The sequence below is a fragment of the Carya illinoinensis genome, chromosome 2 (genome assembly GCF_018687715.1).
Source record: "Carya illinoinensis cultivar Pawnee chromosome 2, C.illinoinensisPawnee_v1, whole genome shotgun sequence".
NCBI classification, from domain to species: Eukaryota; Viridiplantae; Streptophyta; class Magnoliopsida; order Fagales; family Juglandaceae; genus Carya; species Carya illinoinensis.
The window spans coordinates 23,237,191-23,257,567 of NC_056753.1; the positions used below are offsets into that span (position 1 = coordinate 23,237,191).

At 37.1% G+C, this 20,377-nt stretch overlaps 1 protein-coding gene across 6 annotated transcripts; it reads right to left on the minus strand.

Annotated features, from left to right (window-relative positions):
• Positions 1-1,698: 1,698 nt before the first annotated feature.
• Positions 1,699-19,840, minus strand: LOC122300402 (phospholipase D zeta 1). 6 transcript variants are annotated; one of them, XM_043111028.1, is made up of 20 exons: positions 19,355-19,839; positions 18,779-18,880; positions 18,535-18,650; positions 18,292-18,433; positions 17,455-17,625; positions 16,049-16,222; positions 14,980-15,222; positions 14,761-14,877; positions 14,492-14,631; positions 14,225-14,374; positions 9,475-9,631; positions 8,865-9,386; positions 8,319-8,429; positions 6,739-6,885; positions 6,460-6,657; positions 6,215-6,316; positions 2,753-2,884; positions 2,570-2,635; positions 2,250-2,311; positions 1,699-2,165 (listed from the first exon to the last, which is right to left on the minus strand). In XM_043111028.1, exons 1-20 carry the CDS (start codon positions 19,583-19,585, stop codon positions 1,916-1,918), a joined length of 3,333 nt encoding a protein of 1,110 aa, XP_042966962.1. In that variant the 5' UTR covers positions 19,586-19,839; the 3' UTR covers positions 1,699-1,915. The 6 variants fall into 6 exon arrangements, with proteins under 6 accessions (XP_042966962.1, XP_042966963.1, XP_042966961.1 ...); XM_043111029.1 differs by having other exon boundaries at positions 18,535-18,625; positions 19,355-19,375; XM_043111027.1 differs by having other exon boundaries at positions 1,699-2,311; positions 19,355-19,840.
• Between the last annotated feature and the right edge of the window lie 537 nt (positions 19,841-20,377).

A 20,377-nucleotide genomic window follows, 5' to 3' on the forward strand; every position in this document is an offset into this window, starting at 1 on the left:
ATAGAAGAGATACCACCAATACAATTAATTTTGATGTTGAATAATAATTAATAATGGTAAGTAATGATACCATAAACAAACTGATCCATATACTTGATGTGTTAATAACTCCATGCCAAGCAAGCAAATAAGTGCAGCTCACAAGTAATAAAGAAGTACGGCAACTGATACATATACTTGATGCATATGCTTATGGGTCATGTGAAGAACATGTTCAAATAAGATATATAAACGCCGCCTTTGAAATGATTAAACTTGCTGTCCAAAGATGTACTCAAAATGACTAACTTTCAAGATCATGCCAAAGTACAAGCTATAAAATGCAATTGAAATGGCAAAGAACAGTAGTAATCAAACAGCTCATTTATCACAATGAAAGGTATTGAGAAGCAGGTTTTGGGAATAACCAACAAGCCCTTCGATACAAACAATCAATCGAAATTCCAATCAATCTGACCAAAATACCAACTGCCCCAAAATCACAAACAAGCTCACGAAATGGCAAGGTCTTGATTTCAAATATCCGTTGTAAACAGAGGCACATCGAAATGCCAAACTCTAAGCATAAATGAAAGAATCAAATATCACAAGCAAATATTTCAGAGACCAAATTTAGAACCAAAGGTAAGGAAAAAAATTTTCAAAAAATATGCATTAGAGATTCAACCATGAGAGCCCAAAAATCGTGCAATAGAGATGACAGAATTCAGCCATGGGAGGGAGTTTCAGTAGTAAAAATCGAAAAAAGAGTAAGAAATACTTACATATATTCATTTCGATGAAGAGAAACCACCGTCAATGGTGGCTATGTTGCGAGAGAAGGAAACGTCAAAGAGGGCAACAAAGAGTAGAGAGAAAGGGAACACACAAAACCAACGACTGAAAATCACTTAAGGGATGTACAGTGGTTTCCCATATATAAGAAATAACTATTTTTTCTTTATAGCAAAACCCTAAAAAAGGAATGGGACAGGAGGAGATTTATCAGCTCTTCCCTAAATTTTTCTCCATAGTTTGAAAATAATAGTGAAATAAGACATTGGATGGAAATACTCCTACAACAAGTGTTATCCAGTATTCTCCAATAAGTATCTTGACATTTTTACGGTTCTGTTAATTCAAAAACAAATGATACTTATAGTCGTGACTGTACAAGCGCCATTCAATCACTTTAAAAATAGTAAATAAATACGAAACCTAAATAAAAAGAAAATTAACTTTTTAATAGTGGATTTCACTTTTTTTCAAATGACAGCACTTGCACACTTCACGATTATATTTAGCATTACTCTAATTCGAAGCAAAATACTGAAAGATCTCCTCAAGACAGTCAAAAATGCTAAAGCCACACATGGTTCAGTCCCGACTGGGGTTTTTCTTTTTTATTATTATTTTTACTTAATGATTACAAAATATTTTTTAATGATGTTATGAATTTAAAAAAATATATATATTTAAAAGCATTAAAAAATTACATTAAAAAAAGCAAAAATAAAAAATAAAAAATGATGCACTGTCAAGGATCCCCCATTAAGAGCCACTCCAGGACAGAAACTCCATCACATTGTGTCTTGTCAGTGCAACGCTTTCTAACAGGCTTTGAGGATTCATAACCGGAATCCTTAGCCCGCACTCATCGTCATAAACTTGAGCATGTTAAAAATTTACACACAAACTTCTTTTTCTTCGCAGTAGATGTGCATTTAAGATACCGTGACGTGTAATTTCTATACAACAATAATTAGACATTAATACATTCGGTAAAAGATTTACCCACGCTCTCTGTTTTGTCATATAAAGAGTTGAAAATGTAAATGAATATAAATAATTAAAATTAGTATACAACATTGAGGAGGCCCTCCCTTCCATGGGTAAAAAATGGCAGGGATCTTCACTAATCTTGCAAAAGTTATACCTAATGAAAAACTTGAGAAGACGCATAATACTCACTCTCGTTGAACACAGGTCTTAAATCTTCTTTGCACATGAAATCGAGGGGGAACGAAACGAGGTGCCCCCTCACAGCCGCTAATCTCTCCATTGGATCGCTTTTCTCGATATCTCCATTATGATACGATTCTAACTTCTCTGGGGCTATTCCTAAATCAATAGTAGAATGGCCGAGTCTCTCCTTCCAAAGGGCCATGGTTTGTCTAAGTGCAGCTCTGCGAAGGATTGAAATATAGTTGTTAGCACATAAGATGAAGGAAAGGGGATAGATAGAGAAAGAATTAAGAATTGCATTATACCTTGTATGTATAAGATCGTTAGGTATGCAAGCGAAGACATCTTGGTAAATTGCAGTATTTGTCTGTCAAACAAATCCCCGATAAATGGTTATTACTTAAAAAACAAAAGGCATCAGAGAAATTCTAAACCTCAGCCTAACTCTAATGCCAAGGATATGTGTGTACCTGCGCCCCAATTGACCGAATATAATCTGTGCATGTAAGAGTAATAATTTTTTTTTTTTTTTTATCCTTTCTTGCTTTTTTGGTTATTCATATAAAAACTTGGCACTTCAAATACATTCTAACGTTTTGTATGTTATTTCTTGTAGCTTTCTCACCTTAGCAGTTGCCATCCAAATATCCTTGTAAGTTGAATCAGCTACAGGGTCAATTATTCGATCAATCTAGCAAAATAAATATATAGGACCGAGATCAGCTAACTAAATATTTTCAAAGAGAGAACGTATTCATTGACTATTGCACCAGAAAAAAAAAAAAAGAAAGCAATTAGATTCACCAACCTCTCCTGAGCGAAGGCCAAGGTGTTCAGACCACAGTGACAAACGAAGTGTTAGAGAGAATTTTCCAGCCTTCCATGGTTTTCCTCCCATGAATGAATTGACTGCCTCTTTGTCCTCAATAAGAACACCAATCTGAAACAAATATTCGCAACAATCAAGGGGAAGCTAGTTTAGAAGTGATGCAACTAAAGATAAAAGAATTGATACAACAAAAAATGCTGATACCAATAGGTAGTAATTTTGAGAGAAATTTTTCTTCAACAATAAGTGAAGGATGGCAGTTTTTTAATCTATTTTAGACACAAGGAAAGCAGTTTGGGTATAAGTGTACTTATTAATTGATTCTTTTGATCAAATTACGCAATTGCTTAACAAGCTGTACAGGCTTCACAAAATAAATATCTAGCTTAGGCTATGTTTGGTTAGTGAGGTAATTTGAGATCACATAAGACTACCTCATTACTATTCACTACCTTCTTTTTATAAGAGGTAAATTTTATTGATATGAATTAAATAGGCATAGCCTATGTACACAGGAGGTATACAAAAGAACACCTAAATACATTCTAGGATTGATAGATTAAGGACAGGAAGTCATGAACATTGTTTCCATTAAGCACAATGGCTTAAAACCAAAGCAATAACGTGCGTACAAAAAAATTAAGAAGCTCCGCCATTGTGCGTTCCCTATCTTCAAAGCACCATGCATTCCTTTCCGACTAAGTACACCACATAATGCACAACGGAATCATCTTCCACACTGCCGCCACTTGAGGACAGCCTTGAATCTCCTTCCAACAAGCCAGTAAATCAACCACCCTAAATGGCATTACCCAAGCGACATCGACTCTTCTAAAGATCTCATCCCACAGCATCCTTGTCACCTCACAATTCAATAGTAAGAGATCCACTGATTCTCCATGCTTTTTACACAAATAGCACCAGTCCATCACAATGAGCCCCCTCTTCCTCAAGTTGTCTGTGGTCAAAATCTTCCCAAGAGCAGCAGTCCATGTGAAAAAAGCTACTTTGGAAGGCACACGAGACCTCCAAATGTTCTTCCACGGGAAAGGAACATTACCTTGTGATGCCAATATTTTGTAATACACCTTGACTGTACACTTCTTGCTGCCCTTGGACCTCCACTGCATCCTATCCCCCTGTGCCGTAGTATTTCCCCTGGAGTATATCAATCTGAAAAATTCTGAAACGGTGTGCAATTCCCAATCATGAATATCCCTATTAAATAGGACATTCCACTGGTGAGAAACATTAGAAAATACACGCAGATCCGCCACAGAAGCATCCCTGTTAACTGCAATACGATAGAGAGCTGGAAAGGCCCTATCAAGAGTGCGATCTCCACACCAAACATCATGCCACAACCTGATTCTGGGTATGATTTTCGAAACTCTGCCATCCCCTCCTAATAAATCTCCATAAGCCCACGCCATACCCCCCCACTTCATACCCCTCTTAATAAATTTAATTAACTTTTACAGTTTCTCTTTTCCTCCTTTCTACGAGATTGCTCCCATGTAATTTTCTCATACCAGCCAAAAGTGATTTTCTCAGTCATGCCTATGTTCCAAATATATCACTTCGTTCTGCTTGAAGGACTGAATCCTGTTCCACATGATCTTCTTATCCTACGGTATAAACTATTTGACTCCTCCAGTCCTTCATTCCTATTTAAAAAGATAGAAACACTCTCCCTTTTGGCAAACCAAAATGTGATTTCTTTAACAGATCATCTCTCCCAGTTCCAGGGTGTTGGGTTCAACATAGGACATCAGGCCATGTCTTTGGTGCAGAGATCCATCATTCTGCTCATGGTGATGGCTATGGTTCATGCTCCCAATGCTTGTGTACAAGGTTTAGGACTCGATTGGCAGGTTGGACCACCGTTGGCAATGTGGGGACTAAAGTCATGGGCTGCTACTAAGACCTTTTAAGTTGGCGATGTGATCAGTATGCTTTATTCACAATCTAATTGTTTCTAATTTTTTAGACAGTTTTGGATAATTTGTAGTTTTGCAAGTATTGGTCTCTGTCTCTCTCTCTCTTTCACGGCAAGTGTTGGCTTTTGCTTCTAGGATTGTTTAATTCGACATTTACGTGGATATTCTAATAGATCTAATAATGTCCAAGTTTCACTGCATAATCAGTGGCTCTACTCTTTCTATTCCAGCGTGAGAGAAGAATTTTGTTTTTGGGTAGATGAGAAGAAAATACCAAGTATGAAAATTTTGTTATGGTTCCATTTTTTGCAAATGTTCTCAATAAATCTCAGTCTTATGGCCGTGTTTGTATACTTGAACATCCCAGTATATCTGTGAATAGTGGTAAAATAGTTTGAGTTATGGTGTTTTATTGGGTTTTGTGAAAGGAGAGAGAAAAAGTTGAATAAAAATATAATAAAAGTATAATTATTATTTTTTTAAAATTTGAAAAAGTTGTATTGTTTTTTGTGTTTTGTTTGAGAGTTTGGGAAAGTTGTAATGATTAGATAAAAAGGTTAAAAGATTTTAAATTGAAAAATATTTTGTATTTGAGTGATATTTGAGAAGGAAATATCTGAGTACTTGAGAATAGTTCACTTGCCAAACGGACGCGGGATGCTTGGGTAATAAGATAAGATGAGAATTTTGTGAATAGTAGTAAGATGGTTTGTGATAGTAGTAAGATAGTTGAAGTTAAGTATTTTTTCGGATTTTGGGGAATGAGAGAAAAATTTGAATAAAAAATATAATAAAATTAAAATATTGTTAAAATATAATTTTTTAATATAATTTTTATTTTGAAAAAATTATAATGATTAGTTTAAAAATGTTTATATTTGAGTGATGTTTGAGAAGGAAATGAGATGGGATGAGATGAGATAACATGGGATGAGAATTATTTCCAAACATCCCCTTCCCCCAAGTGTTTTTGGCTGATAGATTCATAACTCTATTTATTACGGGTACTGTTATTGCTGGAGGTTTTTGTTGATTTCATGCTCTTGCAGATGATGGTAATGTCTAATTAATTCACTAGTAAATCAAAACATCCTAATTAATTACATATATTATCTTTATTAAATCATTTTAATTTTTTCCATGCATAGCACAGGTCAAAGACTAGTTAAATGTAGACTAGAAGTTACACAAAATATTCAAGATTGCTCTATATCATTGGAATGCTTGATTCTTTAAGGTTCACAGATAGAACCGCTTCCAGTCCCAGTTCCTACATATTATAGTTAGTTATGCATTCCCCTCATACCACAAGGTTTTTTTTAAGCGGGGGGAGAAAAAGAAAGAGAAAGAGGAGGGGGTGGAGAGAGGGGGGGGGGGGGGGGGGGGGGGGGGGACAAAGCATGATTCTTGATCGAATTGACATGTTCCAGCTTTAGGTTTCAGAATTGCCAAGAAAAAAAAATAAACAAAACTATAAAGAGACATCAAGCAGGAGCGGTACCTCTGAATCTCTTGAACCAAGCAAACTCCTATCATTGATATTAGCTGATCCAATCAATGCTATGCAATCATCAGCAATCATAACTTTACTATGCACATATACCTGAAAGGTCATAAGTGACGGGAATCATGATACATGGCAGGAAAGAGATGCATATAAGCAGGCATTTGCAAATGACTGAGAAGATCTAATAGTATAAACAAAAAAGGCTGAGGTGCAATGTGAGAATTGTTGCAAGAAAATACCTGACTAGAGGCCACAGGACCACCCGCAGAAAGTTTTCCATAAGCTCTAAGGCCATAGAAAGAAATGTAATCATGTGTTTTAGGACCAAGAAGCTCATAGAGATTATGCAATATCGAATTATGTCCTCTGCAAATAGTTCGATGTTGCCAATGCATTATGGCTCTCACGGATGCTGCACCTCCATCATCCAGACCCCCCTGTTAAAATATCATCCAATTTAGAAATATAACAGATTAACCAATTTCAGATTTGAAGGATATTGAGAAGGGAATTAGAACCTGGAAACCTGGTAGTAGTGGTATAACAATTATAACCCTAAAAAGCTTCTTATCGTTGTATGCTCGCATAATACGTCGAAATAATGCTTCTAACACACGATTGCGTATTGTCTCATCTCCAGAGAGGCCTGATATAAAAAATTGGTTCTGGGAACAAGTAAAGAATTAATCCAAAAGGCCAGGAAAAAACAATAAAATAAACTTAACACTAAAAAAATGCCCAAGCATAAAGCATCCAAAAACTCTGACAGGTAAGAACATTGTCAAGGTCTTTTATCAACATTTACCGAGCCTGTCCAACCATTTGGCTCATGAGCAATAATACCATTCTGCGATTTAACCCCTGATAACAACCTGAATTCGGAGTAAGCATGCATTTCCAATGTCTGCCTCCAAATCCTATGTGGCTTTCCACTGCTCAGTTTACAGCATCCACATGATTCAAACATTGCTCTAGTTTATTGGGAAACAGCCTCACTTGGTTTCCATTCATTTAAAACCCAAGAAGTTCTACACAGGCTTGTGAAAATGTTTTAGTTTTCAGTTTCTTTCTGAGTCCTATCCATTTCAATAGTTTCTACCAGACTTGCCTTTTAAGCATTTTGAAGGAAGTATTTTAAACTACCCTCGCTCTTAAGTACACATGTATTGGACAGGATGGGTAATCGTGACCTAAAATGAACAGGTATAAGTGGGAATACATCGAGACTGTTTAAAATGAGAAAGAACGAGGTGGTAAAATAATGTCTCATATTCTGACCAGAAGTATGGCCTAAAAGTAAAAATAGCAACTAGCCCCAGCCCACGAAAAGAAAACAGAAACAATGAAAACAAGAGAGGATTAATGAGTCATGTGGCTACCACCAAATGGTTAATGATAGTTATTTCAACCACAGAATTATTTTTAAATCTATTTGTGACCAACTTGGAATAAATACAAACAGGTATGGCTAAATTCACCCTGAGCCGAGCCAAGATGCTTTAAGCACATTGGACCAATCATGCATGTAGCCCTAAAAAGAGAACACAATAGAGGTCCGTTCAAGGGCCTCTTCGGTTACCCCATGAAATTGAATGGTTCCAATTCATACTTTATGCATCATCAATAATAGGTTACAAGTTACATCTTAAATGGGTCATCTTCAAAAAGTCAACCATCCCACCATAAATTGGATATGAATACTAACAGGAACTCCTGAAATGTCCTTGTTTCAAATACTTTTAATATGAGGGTTTATAGAGCAATTCAAAGTGTTTTACCTGTGCATCAGTTTTTTATGCAATTTTTTTTGTAAGATCTTTATTAAAAAGCACAAAGGTGCTACCCAAGTATACAGGTTTTCTCTATGCAAACATAGCTGTTAAGCTTCTTATCAAGAAAAAGCCCCCACATATCTTCTATTCAGGCACAAACTTGCCGTCAATTTCCTTTGGTGTTCATAGGAAGAAATATTTTACAAGCTACAAGTGTTAAATTCTATACAGATTTTATTTTTACTTAGAAAAATCAAATTCTATACAATTTAGTATCAAAAAATTGATTCAGAATGGTAAGGAAACTACATATAGACAAAGATCACCTCAATGTAGATAAAGTGTTCTGCTTTCTCAATTAGAGAACGATAAGCACCATGAATGCTCTCTTCAGTTTGGCTTGTTCCAGCAGACCACTGGCTGACACTTCTAATGACCTGAAAATAAAGGTAGTAAAAAACATCACTATTCAAACAAGCATTAGTGAGAAAGGAACGCTTCAAACAATGTGCACTGGTCCTTTGAATATCACTTATTCTTGTTTAATTTTTCTTGTAATGATATTCAGGACAAATTAATTTTTTTACTATAGCCAGATGTCTGTATTGTTCAAACTAATACACCAAACAACGGACAAATTAGGGAAGCGAAACAAGTACCATTGACCTTTTTCAATAATGACACTCATTATGGGACAGACTATAACAGAAAGGAAGTCACTTTGGAATGGAGAGAGTAACTAATGCAACAGAAATTTACAAAAAAAGAATCAGTAAGTCAGTGATACCACTAAAGACAACAGGGCAGGTTGTTGATATTTTTTTGGCAGATGATAATAAGACAATACTGGAAGTTTCAGAGTTAAAGCCCACCTGACAGCGACATGAAACACGAGGACCAACTTGACCGGATTCATCAGCAAATCCACCCTGATCACCCCGTTCTTGAGTTTCCCACCAATCTGGATCTGAACTTTTCATGCCGGGCTGTGCCACCCTATCTGAAAGCAGTTTCTCATGATGATCCAAGGACTCAAAGTTATCTACAAAGCCCTTCAATGGTGTATCCGGACCTACTGCTTCAATTTTGGACTTCCTGAAAGAGAAAGATAGACCACTGCTAACTTTGCTTGGCTGATCGAGATTACTGAGGTCCAGCCTGTTTAATTTTGGTTCTCCACTATCAAGCCCATCAGCTTCTTGAGGCAAGAGAAGTGGGATATCTTGTAGTGACGATCTCGCAGAAAAGGAATCCTGTCTTCTAAGGTCGCTATGATTTTGAACATTTTTACTTTCAACCTCAATCTCTCTGCTTTTTCCCATGTAATGTGGAATAACCATGTGCTGTTGAGGCATCAGAAGTGGGATTGCTTGCTCATTTGGAGCTTTATTTCTCTGAAGAAAGGCATGCTCAAGTTAACATTTGTTATAACAATCTTGACAATACAACCAATATCATAAGACTACTGTAATGAAGAATGACCTTTGCATAGTTCCAGCGCTGAACAAAGTGCCTAGCAATGTCACGACATGACGGTCCCCAAAGAGCACAATGAACATCATGCCATGGCATACGAGGATATTTTCCACGATCCACCTCATCTTTCATAGTGTCTTCCCATGAATTTGGTTCAGATTCCCTTATCAAATGAAAAAAAAAAGCATCATTAAAAATATCAATAAAAGGAAGAGTACTGCTCCAACCAACTAGCAATTAGTTAAAGAATGGTTCTCACAGCACACTAAATATGAACCTCCTAGCCAGTGATTTTTAAAGCAGAACCAGCCAACCGCTACCCCAAGAAAATATAATAAATGAAAAGTTGACCTAAGAGCGATGTAGGAGATGTTGACCTCCACAAACGATTGTTCCGTTGCAGGGACTCTCTGAATGGGAAGGTGGGATTAGTTTTGAGGAGGAAATGGGGACGCCGATGGGCTTGCAGTGGGCTACCATAGACGGGGAGTCCACCACTTAACTGTTTATTACCTACCCAGTCTTGTGTTTCTGATTGGGTTCTACACAAGGTAAAAGAAATTCAATGTTGCGTGGGGATGGAGTGTGAGGGATTTGAAGAACAATTCATGGCGTTGCTCACTGCCATTGAAGTGGGCTATAACCAGCTTAAAAAATCTGGGTCCAAAAAACAGAGGGAGCTAAAAAAATTAATGTTGTCTCGTAACTATGAGGGCAGCTCTAGTCGCGAAAGATCCAAAGGGAAGGGGTTAGCTTCTTCTTTATGAAGCCATAAATTGTGTCTTGGAATGTCCAAGGACTCAACAAGGCCAATAAGCATCTTCATATAAAAAAAATTTGCTTCGTGAGTGGAAGGCGGACATGGTATGTTTGCAGGAAACAAAGCTGAAATTTATTACAAGAAGAATTGTTCGAAGTATCTGGAGCAGTCCATATGTGGATTGGGCTTACCTAGCATTGGATGGCGCTTCCAGAGATGTTTTACTAATGTGGTGGAGAAAATAGAGGAATTCATCGGGCAGTTCATGGTTGCATGTTCCTTTAAGAGTGTGGAAGATAATTTCTTGTGGGCTTTTGCTGGTATATACGGGCCAAACTTGGATAGCACCAGAAGGCTCTTATGGGAAGAATTAGCTGGAGTTCATAGCTGGTGGGATCTCCCATGGTGCATAGATGGTGATTTTAATGTTACAAGGTTTCCAAGTGAACGGTCAAGAGAAAATAGTTTGCGGCCAGCAATGTTAGAATTTTCTAAGTGTATTTTTTACTTGAGTTTGGTGGATATTCCTCTCATGGGGGGAACATTCACGTGGTCCAATAATCAATAATGGTCTAGATTGGACAGATTTGTAGTCTCATCAGAATGGGAAATCCATTATCCAGACATATGTCAAAAGAGGTTGTCTCGTCTTTGTTCAGATCATTTCCCTATATTGTTGGATTGTGGGGGTATCCAAGAAGGGCGTTGGTGCTTAAAGTTCGAAAATATGTGGCTGAAAATTGAAGGTTTTGTGGATAGGATCAAGCAATGGTGGTCCTCATATTAGATTCATGGCACCCCTAGCTTTATCTTTGCAGGTAAACTAAAAGCTTTAAAAAATGATTTAAAGCTTTGGAACTTTCTTTCCTTTGCTGACATAGGTGAATGAAAGCAATCCATATTGGTGGAGCTCCAAGAATTTGAGAGGTTATAGAAGGACCGGGTTCTATTCTCAGATGAGTTATCTTGGAAGACAGAGCTGATATAAGAATTAGAGAGGGTTACCTTATTGGAGGAAATTTCTTGGCGCTAGAAATCAAGAGCTTTGTGGTTAAAAGAAGGGGATCGAAGTACGAAGTTCTTCCATAGAGTGGCTAACTCTCATAAGAGAACAAATAACATTGGGATGCTAAATATAGATGGTGTGGCTTGTACGGAGGCCCCAGTGATTCGAGAACATGTTTATGATTTTTTTGAACATTTGCCTACCAAAAACGAGGGGTGGTGGCCAAAGCCGGATGGACTAAGTTTTGAGTCAATTGAGCCGCATACTCTCTCTTGGTTGGAGAGGCCCTTCGAGGAGGCGGAGGTTCATGGAGTGGTGGGGAAAATGGTAAAAGAAAAAGCACAAGGTCTAGACGATTTTTCTATGGGATTCTTTCAATCATGTTGGGAGGTGGTGAAGGATGATCTAATGAAGGTATTCTGGGAACTTTTCTCGGTGGGCAAATTTGAGAAAAGCCATAACGCCACATTTATTGCACTGATTTTTAAGAAGAATGGGGCATCGGAAGTTAAGGATTTTCAGCCCATTAGTTTGGTGAATGGGGTCTACAAGATAATTTCTAAGGTGCTTGCAAATCGCCTAGGGGGAGTTACTGGGGAAAATCATCACAAAACCCTAAAATGTATTTGTAAGGGGCAAGCAAATTTTGGACTCAGTTCTCATCGCCAATGAATGCATAGATAGTAGACTAAAATCCACCAATACAAGTATCCTCTGCAAGCTAGATATGGAAATGGCATATGATCACGTTAATGGGGACTTTCTACTCTATCTAGTTGGGAGGTGTGGATTTGGGAGAGATGATGTTCGTGGATCAATTGGTGCATTTCAACGGCGAAATTTTCAATTTTGGTGAATGGTAGTCCGGTTGGTTTCTTCAACAGCTCCCAAGGCCAAAGACAAGGAGATTCGTTGTCCCCACTCCTCTTCGTTGTGGTTATGGAGGCGCTTAGAAGAATGATCTCGGTTGTGGTCCTTAATGGCTTTGTGACTGGATTCTTGATTGGTGACCCCAATAGGGGCACTCTTACCATTTTCCATTTGTTGTTTGCAAATGACACTCTAATATCTTGTGAGGCAAACTAGAACCAGATTCAGGCACTGAGGGCAGTTCTGCTATGTTTTGAAGCAGCTTCAGATTTGAAAGTGAACTTTGACAAGTCAGAGTTGGTGCCAGTTGGCAATGTTCTTAACATCCACTACCTGGCTAACACTCTTGGATGTAAGGTTTCCTCTCTCCCTATGCATTACCTTGGTCTCCAGCTAGGGGCAGCCTCAAGGGCCAAATCTATATGGATACAATAATCGAGAAAATAGAAAGTAGATTGGCCGGTTGGAAGAGACTATACTTGTCCAAAGGTGGCAAGATCACCTTAATCAAGAGCACCTTGTCTAATTTACCAATGTATTCCCTTTCTCTATTCCCAATTCTAGCAAGCATGGTGAACAGGATTGAGATACTTTATCGTGATTTCTTATGGAGTGGCATGAGGGATGAACTCAAATTCCATCTAGTCAATTGAGATGAGATAAGGTATGTTCGCCAATCTCATCTGGTGGTTTGGGAATTAGAAATCTAAGGACTTTAATTGGGCCTTACTTGGAAAATGGTTGTGGCAATATGATATGGAACCAGAAGCCCTATGGAAGGGTGATTGATTGCAAATATGGAGGGGGGGTGTGTGTGTTTCTCTTTTTTTTTTTTTTTTTTGGGGTGGGGGGGGTTTGTTTGGTGCACTATAGAGGTAAGTGGAACTTATGGGTGGGAGTGTGGAAACACATTGGATGAAGGTGTGGGATTTTTACTCGTCACACTAGACTTATGTTGGGAGATGGCTCAAATAAAATTCTAGAGCCGACTTTGGTGTGGGAATAATGTCTTAAAGGAATCATTCCCTCCAGTTTTTGTGTTGCAAGTGAGAAATGAGCTTCAATGGTAGATCTAATGGTGATATTTGGGGACCAAGTCCAAAGGAAAATTAACTTTAACAGGGTGGCCCAAGACTGGGAAGTTGGTAGCTTTGAGGAATTTTTTAGTCTCTTGTATTTCGTGTTGCAACTGAGCACTCCAGGTGTTGACTCGTTGTGGTGGTTACCCGCAGGTAAAGGCACATTCTCGGTCCGCTTGGTCTCTCACACAGTCACAGAACAATCAGTTTCCATGGCAAAAGATTTGGTGAAACAAGGCACCTCCTAAAGCTGCATTTTTTGCTTGGACAACATCTCTGGGTAAGATTTTGACGACGGATAATGTGAAGAAGCACGGGGTGATCATAATAGTTTGGTGCTGCATGTGTAAGAAAACTGGTGAGACCGTGGATCATCTCTTATAGCATTGTGAGCTTGCTAGAGCACTATGGGATGAAGTTTTTTGCAGATTAGACTTATCTTGGGTTAGGCCCACCTCAGTGACAGCGCTGCTGGCCAGCTGGACAGCGTTGAGAGGTATCCCACAAATCAAAGTTGTGTAGAAGATGGTTCGTATCTAAATTTTGTGGTGTTTGTGGCAAGAGCGGAATGATCAGACGTTTGAAGACAAGGAGCGCACACTAGAGGAACTTAGATCTCTTTCTATTAGGACTCTATTTCTATGGGCCTTAGCTGTAGATTTTAATGGCCATGATGTTCATGACTTTCTTGTATCCTTTGTTTCTTCCTAGATAGGTGCTATCTCTTGTATACCATTTTGTGTACTTGGGCTATGCCTATTATTATTAATACAATTGTTTACTTATAAAAAAATAATTATATCCAGTTCACCATGGTTTATTAAGAAACATAACAACTGTCCCTACAAAAGAGCAACATATGAACATTAAAGAGTCCATTCAGTATACCATGAATGCTACAGTCTATCAACAAAATGAGTACCAAACTTTGATGAAGGTATCTGAATCACTAAATAAATAATAGGAAATCAATTCATTACTCCTAACAACTTCCCATTCCACAATCCAACATAGGATCTGGTGAATGAATAGGAGACTTACCTTGGGTTATAGTAGTCCTTTCCAGGCCATATCAAAGGAGGGCAATCACCCACTTTGTGTTCACATGTGTCATAACGACCAAAGCATAAATCCAGTCCTCCAATGAAGCATATTTGATAATCTATAATGACAAGCTTTTCATGGTGGGACCTATATATATATTGGGAAACTAAAATCAGAAAATGCAAAACGTTCACTATGGTTGGATGCTATAAATATGCAGTAGAATCTACAAAACCCATGAAAAGTTGCAATTAAGTTGCATACCATAAGTAAACACCAGAAGAGAAGTGGTCAGGATAACGCAGTACCCTCACATTCTCATGGATGCTAAGAAGCTTTCTCTTGCTATAGTCACTATTGATTTTCAAAGCAAGGGCAACCTCTTTGTAGAGAAGAATATAAATCTGCATTTTTAAGATACATTAAAGTCAACACTAACTGAAGAAACCGAGGATAAAAGAAAGCATTACATTACAGTATCCATATGATCAGTTGAAGAAAAGCTATACAATAGTTAATGATTTTATGGTTACCTGAACCCCTTGCTTAGCTTTTGCTTCCAGCAAATTTTCGAGCCTGGATGAGGCATGAGCATCAAAAGGACGTCGTAGATACAGTTCTGGGCACAACCACCAGCCACAAATAAATATCTGCATGAAACTTCCAATCAACCAACAGAAACTTAACACCAAACATTAAGATAATCAATTAAACTACAACTGAATAGTGTGTCAAAACTGAAAGGAACAGACCTCGGATTTTGCATCCTCAATAGAAGAAGCAATAGCTTCAAATGCTGCTCGACCATCTACAAACCATTGAGCCTGACTACCATCTTCAGTCAAACCCCTTGGAGGAGCAAAAGAGCCAAAGCGGTGAGGGTGACACCAGCCCTCAGGAGGCCTTAGTCCAGCATCATTGACTGCAGCAACCCAATCTTTAACTTTAGCACTACTCTTAGCTCTTATCCTAATGCTCCTATTTCCACAAGTCACCTGCCCAAATATTTGTTAAAGAAGATATGCTCTAGATATTTTCACCAGACAGATAAAATCATCCACCAAGTGATCATCAAAATCAAAGAAGTAAATTAAAAGGAAAGCCCTCGCAGGAACAACAAAAATCTACCCAACTGCCATTACTATGTGTCACATTTCTTTGCTGGAGCAGTGCAGTCCAATGTCAAGATTGAATAAAGAGTGGTGAATTTTAGCAGCGTACAAAAAAAAATTATCAACCATGTGCACTTCAAATATAAGTAAAAGTTCAACCCCTCATAAAAAAGGTTCCTGAGGCTTTGAAATAAATAAAATATAAGAATCAAAGTATTTGCATGCTAGGAGTCAAATTGTTGCCTCTCACAACTTCTAAGCTCAAACTACAGCCTAACTTCATAGAACTCACTTTTCTTTTTTAACCTTTCTCCTCTTTATTTTTCCCCCAGAGATTTTGAAAACCCAAATCGTCATTAGTTGACTTCCCCCCACCCACAGATATTGGGCAATTATAGGAATAGATCCCAGAGGGTGGGCACCAAAATAATCATGAATAGGATTCAAACTTAAAAAAAAAAATGCTTCGTGCAGCACCTGAATATCAACCTAGAAGAGCCTAAGTGCTTGGTATTAACTGTATGATGGATAGATACACATATTTCCAGTTTTAACGACATAAAACCATTATGCCTAGCCTCCATATAAAGCAATATATTAGTAAATCCTAAAGTTCTAACTATTTAGAAAAACCAAAGTCCAAAGCCAACTTTTAAGACTTTTAGACAGGAACAAGGGTAAATCATTGGTAAGACCTGTTGGTGCTTACCTTAAAAGCATGGCGTAAGGGATTCTGTTCCTTTATTTCTTTTGCTAGTGATACTCGACCCTCTCCATTCCCATCTGAGGCAGGTAGTACATCAAAGACAATTATATCTAGGGGTTGGGTATGAAAAGGATCCTCCAGCAATGCCAAGAATCCAGGTTTTAGCACAGCCCAAACCTACACGTAATTAAACAGAGAATAAAAAAGAAACACGGGGTGAGCTAGAGAAATTTGTCTTAGAGATTTTCAAAAACAATGACAAAGTACAGTACATCTTATGCCATATGCCGTGACATATTTCATATATTTCTAAATTCAGACCCAAGTAAAAGATTCAAAAGCCAAAAATATTAAACAACATTTAAAAAAGAAAAATTCTATTCATCATCCTCACACCACACATAATTTTTTTCTTTTTTTCTCTTAGCAAATATGTGGTATATGGATGATGAGTAGAAGAACTCAATTAGTTTAAGAAGAATAAAACAAAAAAAAAATTAAAAATAAGTGTGGTGTATGGCGTGTGGGAATGATGAGTAACAAATCTCTTTAAAAAATATGAGGACCAATTGTATTTCAAGGCAAATAGTACGTTGAGAACCAATGAAGTATGACCTGGAGGAAAGAGAAAAAAGAGAGACAAGAAGTTTCAATAATGATCCTACTGTTATAACCATTAGAAAGTTTGAGAATAGGGTAGTGGGATGCATCCAGGACTAAGGCCCCATTTGGCAACACAACATATCTCAAGTATTCTCAAATATTTTCTTCCCAAACATCACTCAAACACAAAACACTTTTCAATTTCAAATCTTCAACCTTTTCATCCAATCATTACCTAATCATTATAACTTTTCCAAACTCTCAAACAAAACACAAAAATCAATACTACTTTTTCAAATTTTAAAATTAATATTCAAACAATTTTTTAACTTTATAATGTTTTTATTCAACTTTTTTTCTCTCCTTTCCCAAAACCCAATAAAACACCTTAACTCAAACCATTTCACTACTATTCATAGATATACTGAGATATTCTAAGTAAGACAAATATGATACAAAATCCTAGATCCATACACACATTTTCATTATAACTTTTTCACTGCATGCTTTTTATCATGCAGTGAGCCGTAATCAAGTTTATTTATTATGACCGAAACTTTTCCAAAACTGGTGGATGCTAGATCACATTGTCATAACTAAGTACCGTATTTCATTTCCTTGGGATACCAACCAAGTGGCGGCACCCATGATATGTGAGTTACATGCTACTAGATATGAGATGTTTGCTTCTACCAAATCAATTCACTTTATGGTCGTATTAGGTAGAACACAAATGTAAGGTGCAATGGAATAGGAATGTTAACATTCTTTGTTCAGTCCCAATTTCAGAAACCGGATACCATTACCTTTTGCCAATTGTCATTGCAACAGTTGAACCAATGACAAGGACAACATTTCCTCTCGTCATCGCCGTTTAAAATTTTTGGTAGATGCTTCACCATCACATAATCTTCCTTCAGCTTAGGACCATATTCTGGTGAGAATGATAACTTTGAAACCTCCAGAAACCTGCAAACCTGCAGCACATCATAAAACATTGTCAAAGACTAGGAAATAATTAACATCGTACTGGTAAAAGATGTACAAGAATTAAATTCATAACAATGTACCAGCTGAGAATTATTGACGATTGTAACCAACTATGAGCCAACACATTCTTACTCAGAAAATTAAAACATGCGATTGCTTGGCTTCATAAAAAATATGTTACAAGATTCACAGAGAATCTTAATGTCATGCAACTTAGCCAAAAATTCATGCGCCAAAATCCACTTCACAATCATGAAAACCATTCCAAAAAAATATCAACTATAAGCAATTATCACCCACTAAGATAGGTCAAGACCAGATTAGTTCCAAGGTATGACTGGGCCTTCCATCCACTATTGCTAATATCATAAAAGTGCCCCCATTGATCAACCGCACTCAACGATTTGCTTCTCATGATTAATCATGTAGAATACCCAGAATATTCCCTTGAATCTTGTCACAATAACCTAACTTCCAAATTCATACACGATGCCTTTAGCATTGGATTGATAATTAATCAAATCACATGGAAGCAAGGAAAAAAAAAACTTGCATAATACTGCTATGCTTGATTGTATTAAGAGGCTTGATAGCATGAGCAAGGCTTGGAATTAAAGTAACACATGCTTTGAAAGCACATGCACCAAGCATACCTCTCGGGAGTTGACGATATCAAGGTTCCCAAGAAAGTGATTTAAATACCCTTGCATTGCAACCTTTCCTCTATCTGATATGGACTGTTGCCTTCCCAGGGCTGGTGTAATAATTGGCAGAGCAGCACTAGATGGAACATCTCTGGACAAGAAAAAACACACCTGTAAGAGCTATTACAATTATGAACCCAACAAAAAAATAACTGCTTCAATTGAAATGCATGCTGGGGGTTTACTGGTCACCTTTTTTTGGAACTTTCATCATGAGTTAGGGGAATGGCCTCATCATCATGTTCATCATCATCTTGCACCATGGCTGCTTGATCTACTATTCCTAGATTTTGAAGCCATTCTTTAACCTTTAATATAGTGTTCCAATAAAAACTATATCAAAACCCCAGACCTTCCCAAACAATAATAAATAAATAAAAATCAAAAGAACATTAAAAACGAGTTGCCACAGGTTTGCAATTCATGTTACACGCACCTGCTCCTGCTTCTCATGAATTTCCTCGATGAACGCACGTTTCTTCAAATTGAAGTGCAAATAGAAAACATGCGAAGCCTTCTTTACTAGGCGCCACTTGAACTAGTAAATAATAGCACGGAATTAGCGCACCAAAAAACTAAACCGTAAAAATAGATGCTCAACAAAGAAAATTTCTGCCAGATTTGCAAGTATTCTGATAGAATGTATTCAAGAGGTGCAAGTACTTTTTTAATTTATATAAGTGAAAAGATCAAAACACAGAACCAATAGAAGGCACATAAAAGAGCAAAAATGATTGGCCCGAGCCAGATTTGGAATTCAATACCAGGCATAGCAGGCAAGAAAAACCAAAGGACGGCCAAAGCCCACACAAAGACTATTAACATGAGATCCATAAAATATCATCTTTCCGTTTCTTCGGTTATCTCTAAATCCAAACACATGCAAAATGTAATCAAGTTTATTTATAAAGACCAAAATTTTCAAAAAAGAATAATAAGTATGATCTGAGCTTATAGGTTAAGAAAATTGAAGTATTTGAGTGAGAATAGAAGAAACAGAGAAAACAGGCACCTGTTTGTATTGGAACTCGATGGTATAAGTGAGGAGCACGGGGCTGATATCGCCGGCGTCGGGGCGAGAGACGGAGACGATAGTGGCCTCAGGCAAATCGTCAAAAATCCGAGTGAAATCAGCGGAGCTTTGACGGAACGAGTGGAAGGACGGCGTTAAAGACGGCGACGGGTCCGATTGCATTTGTACGTACCGGGTACCGGAACCCGACATTAACTGTTCCGACGCCATTTTTTATTTATTCAATTGCGAAGAAAAAGGCTCTCTGATTTCAACCACTTTTTGATCCGAAAGAAAATGGAAAGTGGTATTGAATTATGGAAGAAGAAACGAAAAGAAGAAATATTATGGAGAAGTGGCTGGTTTTGAAAGCCTTCGATCAAAGTCAGAGAGAGAGAGAGAGAGAGAGAGAGAGAGAGAGTGGTGAGGTTCGTTTTGGCGACAAAATACTCCTCCACGGCACCACGCGATGAAACGACAATTCTGGAAGTTTTTTGATTCGTGCGGTTCTTATAATAGAGTCTGGATGGTCAGTTCTGGGGACTTTATTATTTTATTTAAAATAGAATTAATAAAAAACGATTTTATTTTTAATCTCAATAAGAGTATTTTATTTATTTATAATTTAATACACTATATTATACGTATTATGTAATTTATTAATTTTTTTAAATTTGAACTTAAATTTTAAATTTAAATTGTTATGTAAATAAAAATTATAAATAAAAATGATTTTTTAGTATTAAAATAGTTTCTATTTTTCACTTTTAATTTTATTATTTGCTGATTATATTTGACTCAAAAATATAAACAAGCTATTTTTATCACAAACTAATAAACATGTGACACTTGTCTAAAAATCACAACATCATTTTCTAACAAAAAATAGAATGTATAAATAATAAAATCTGTATTAAAATAAATAAATAAATGAGGTAAGGAAAGCTAAAACATTACTAAAGTACAAGTAACCATATGGAGAATATTAAAAATACAATACAAATAATCAAATCTATTTCATAT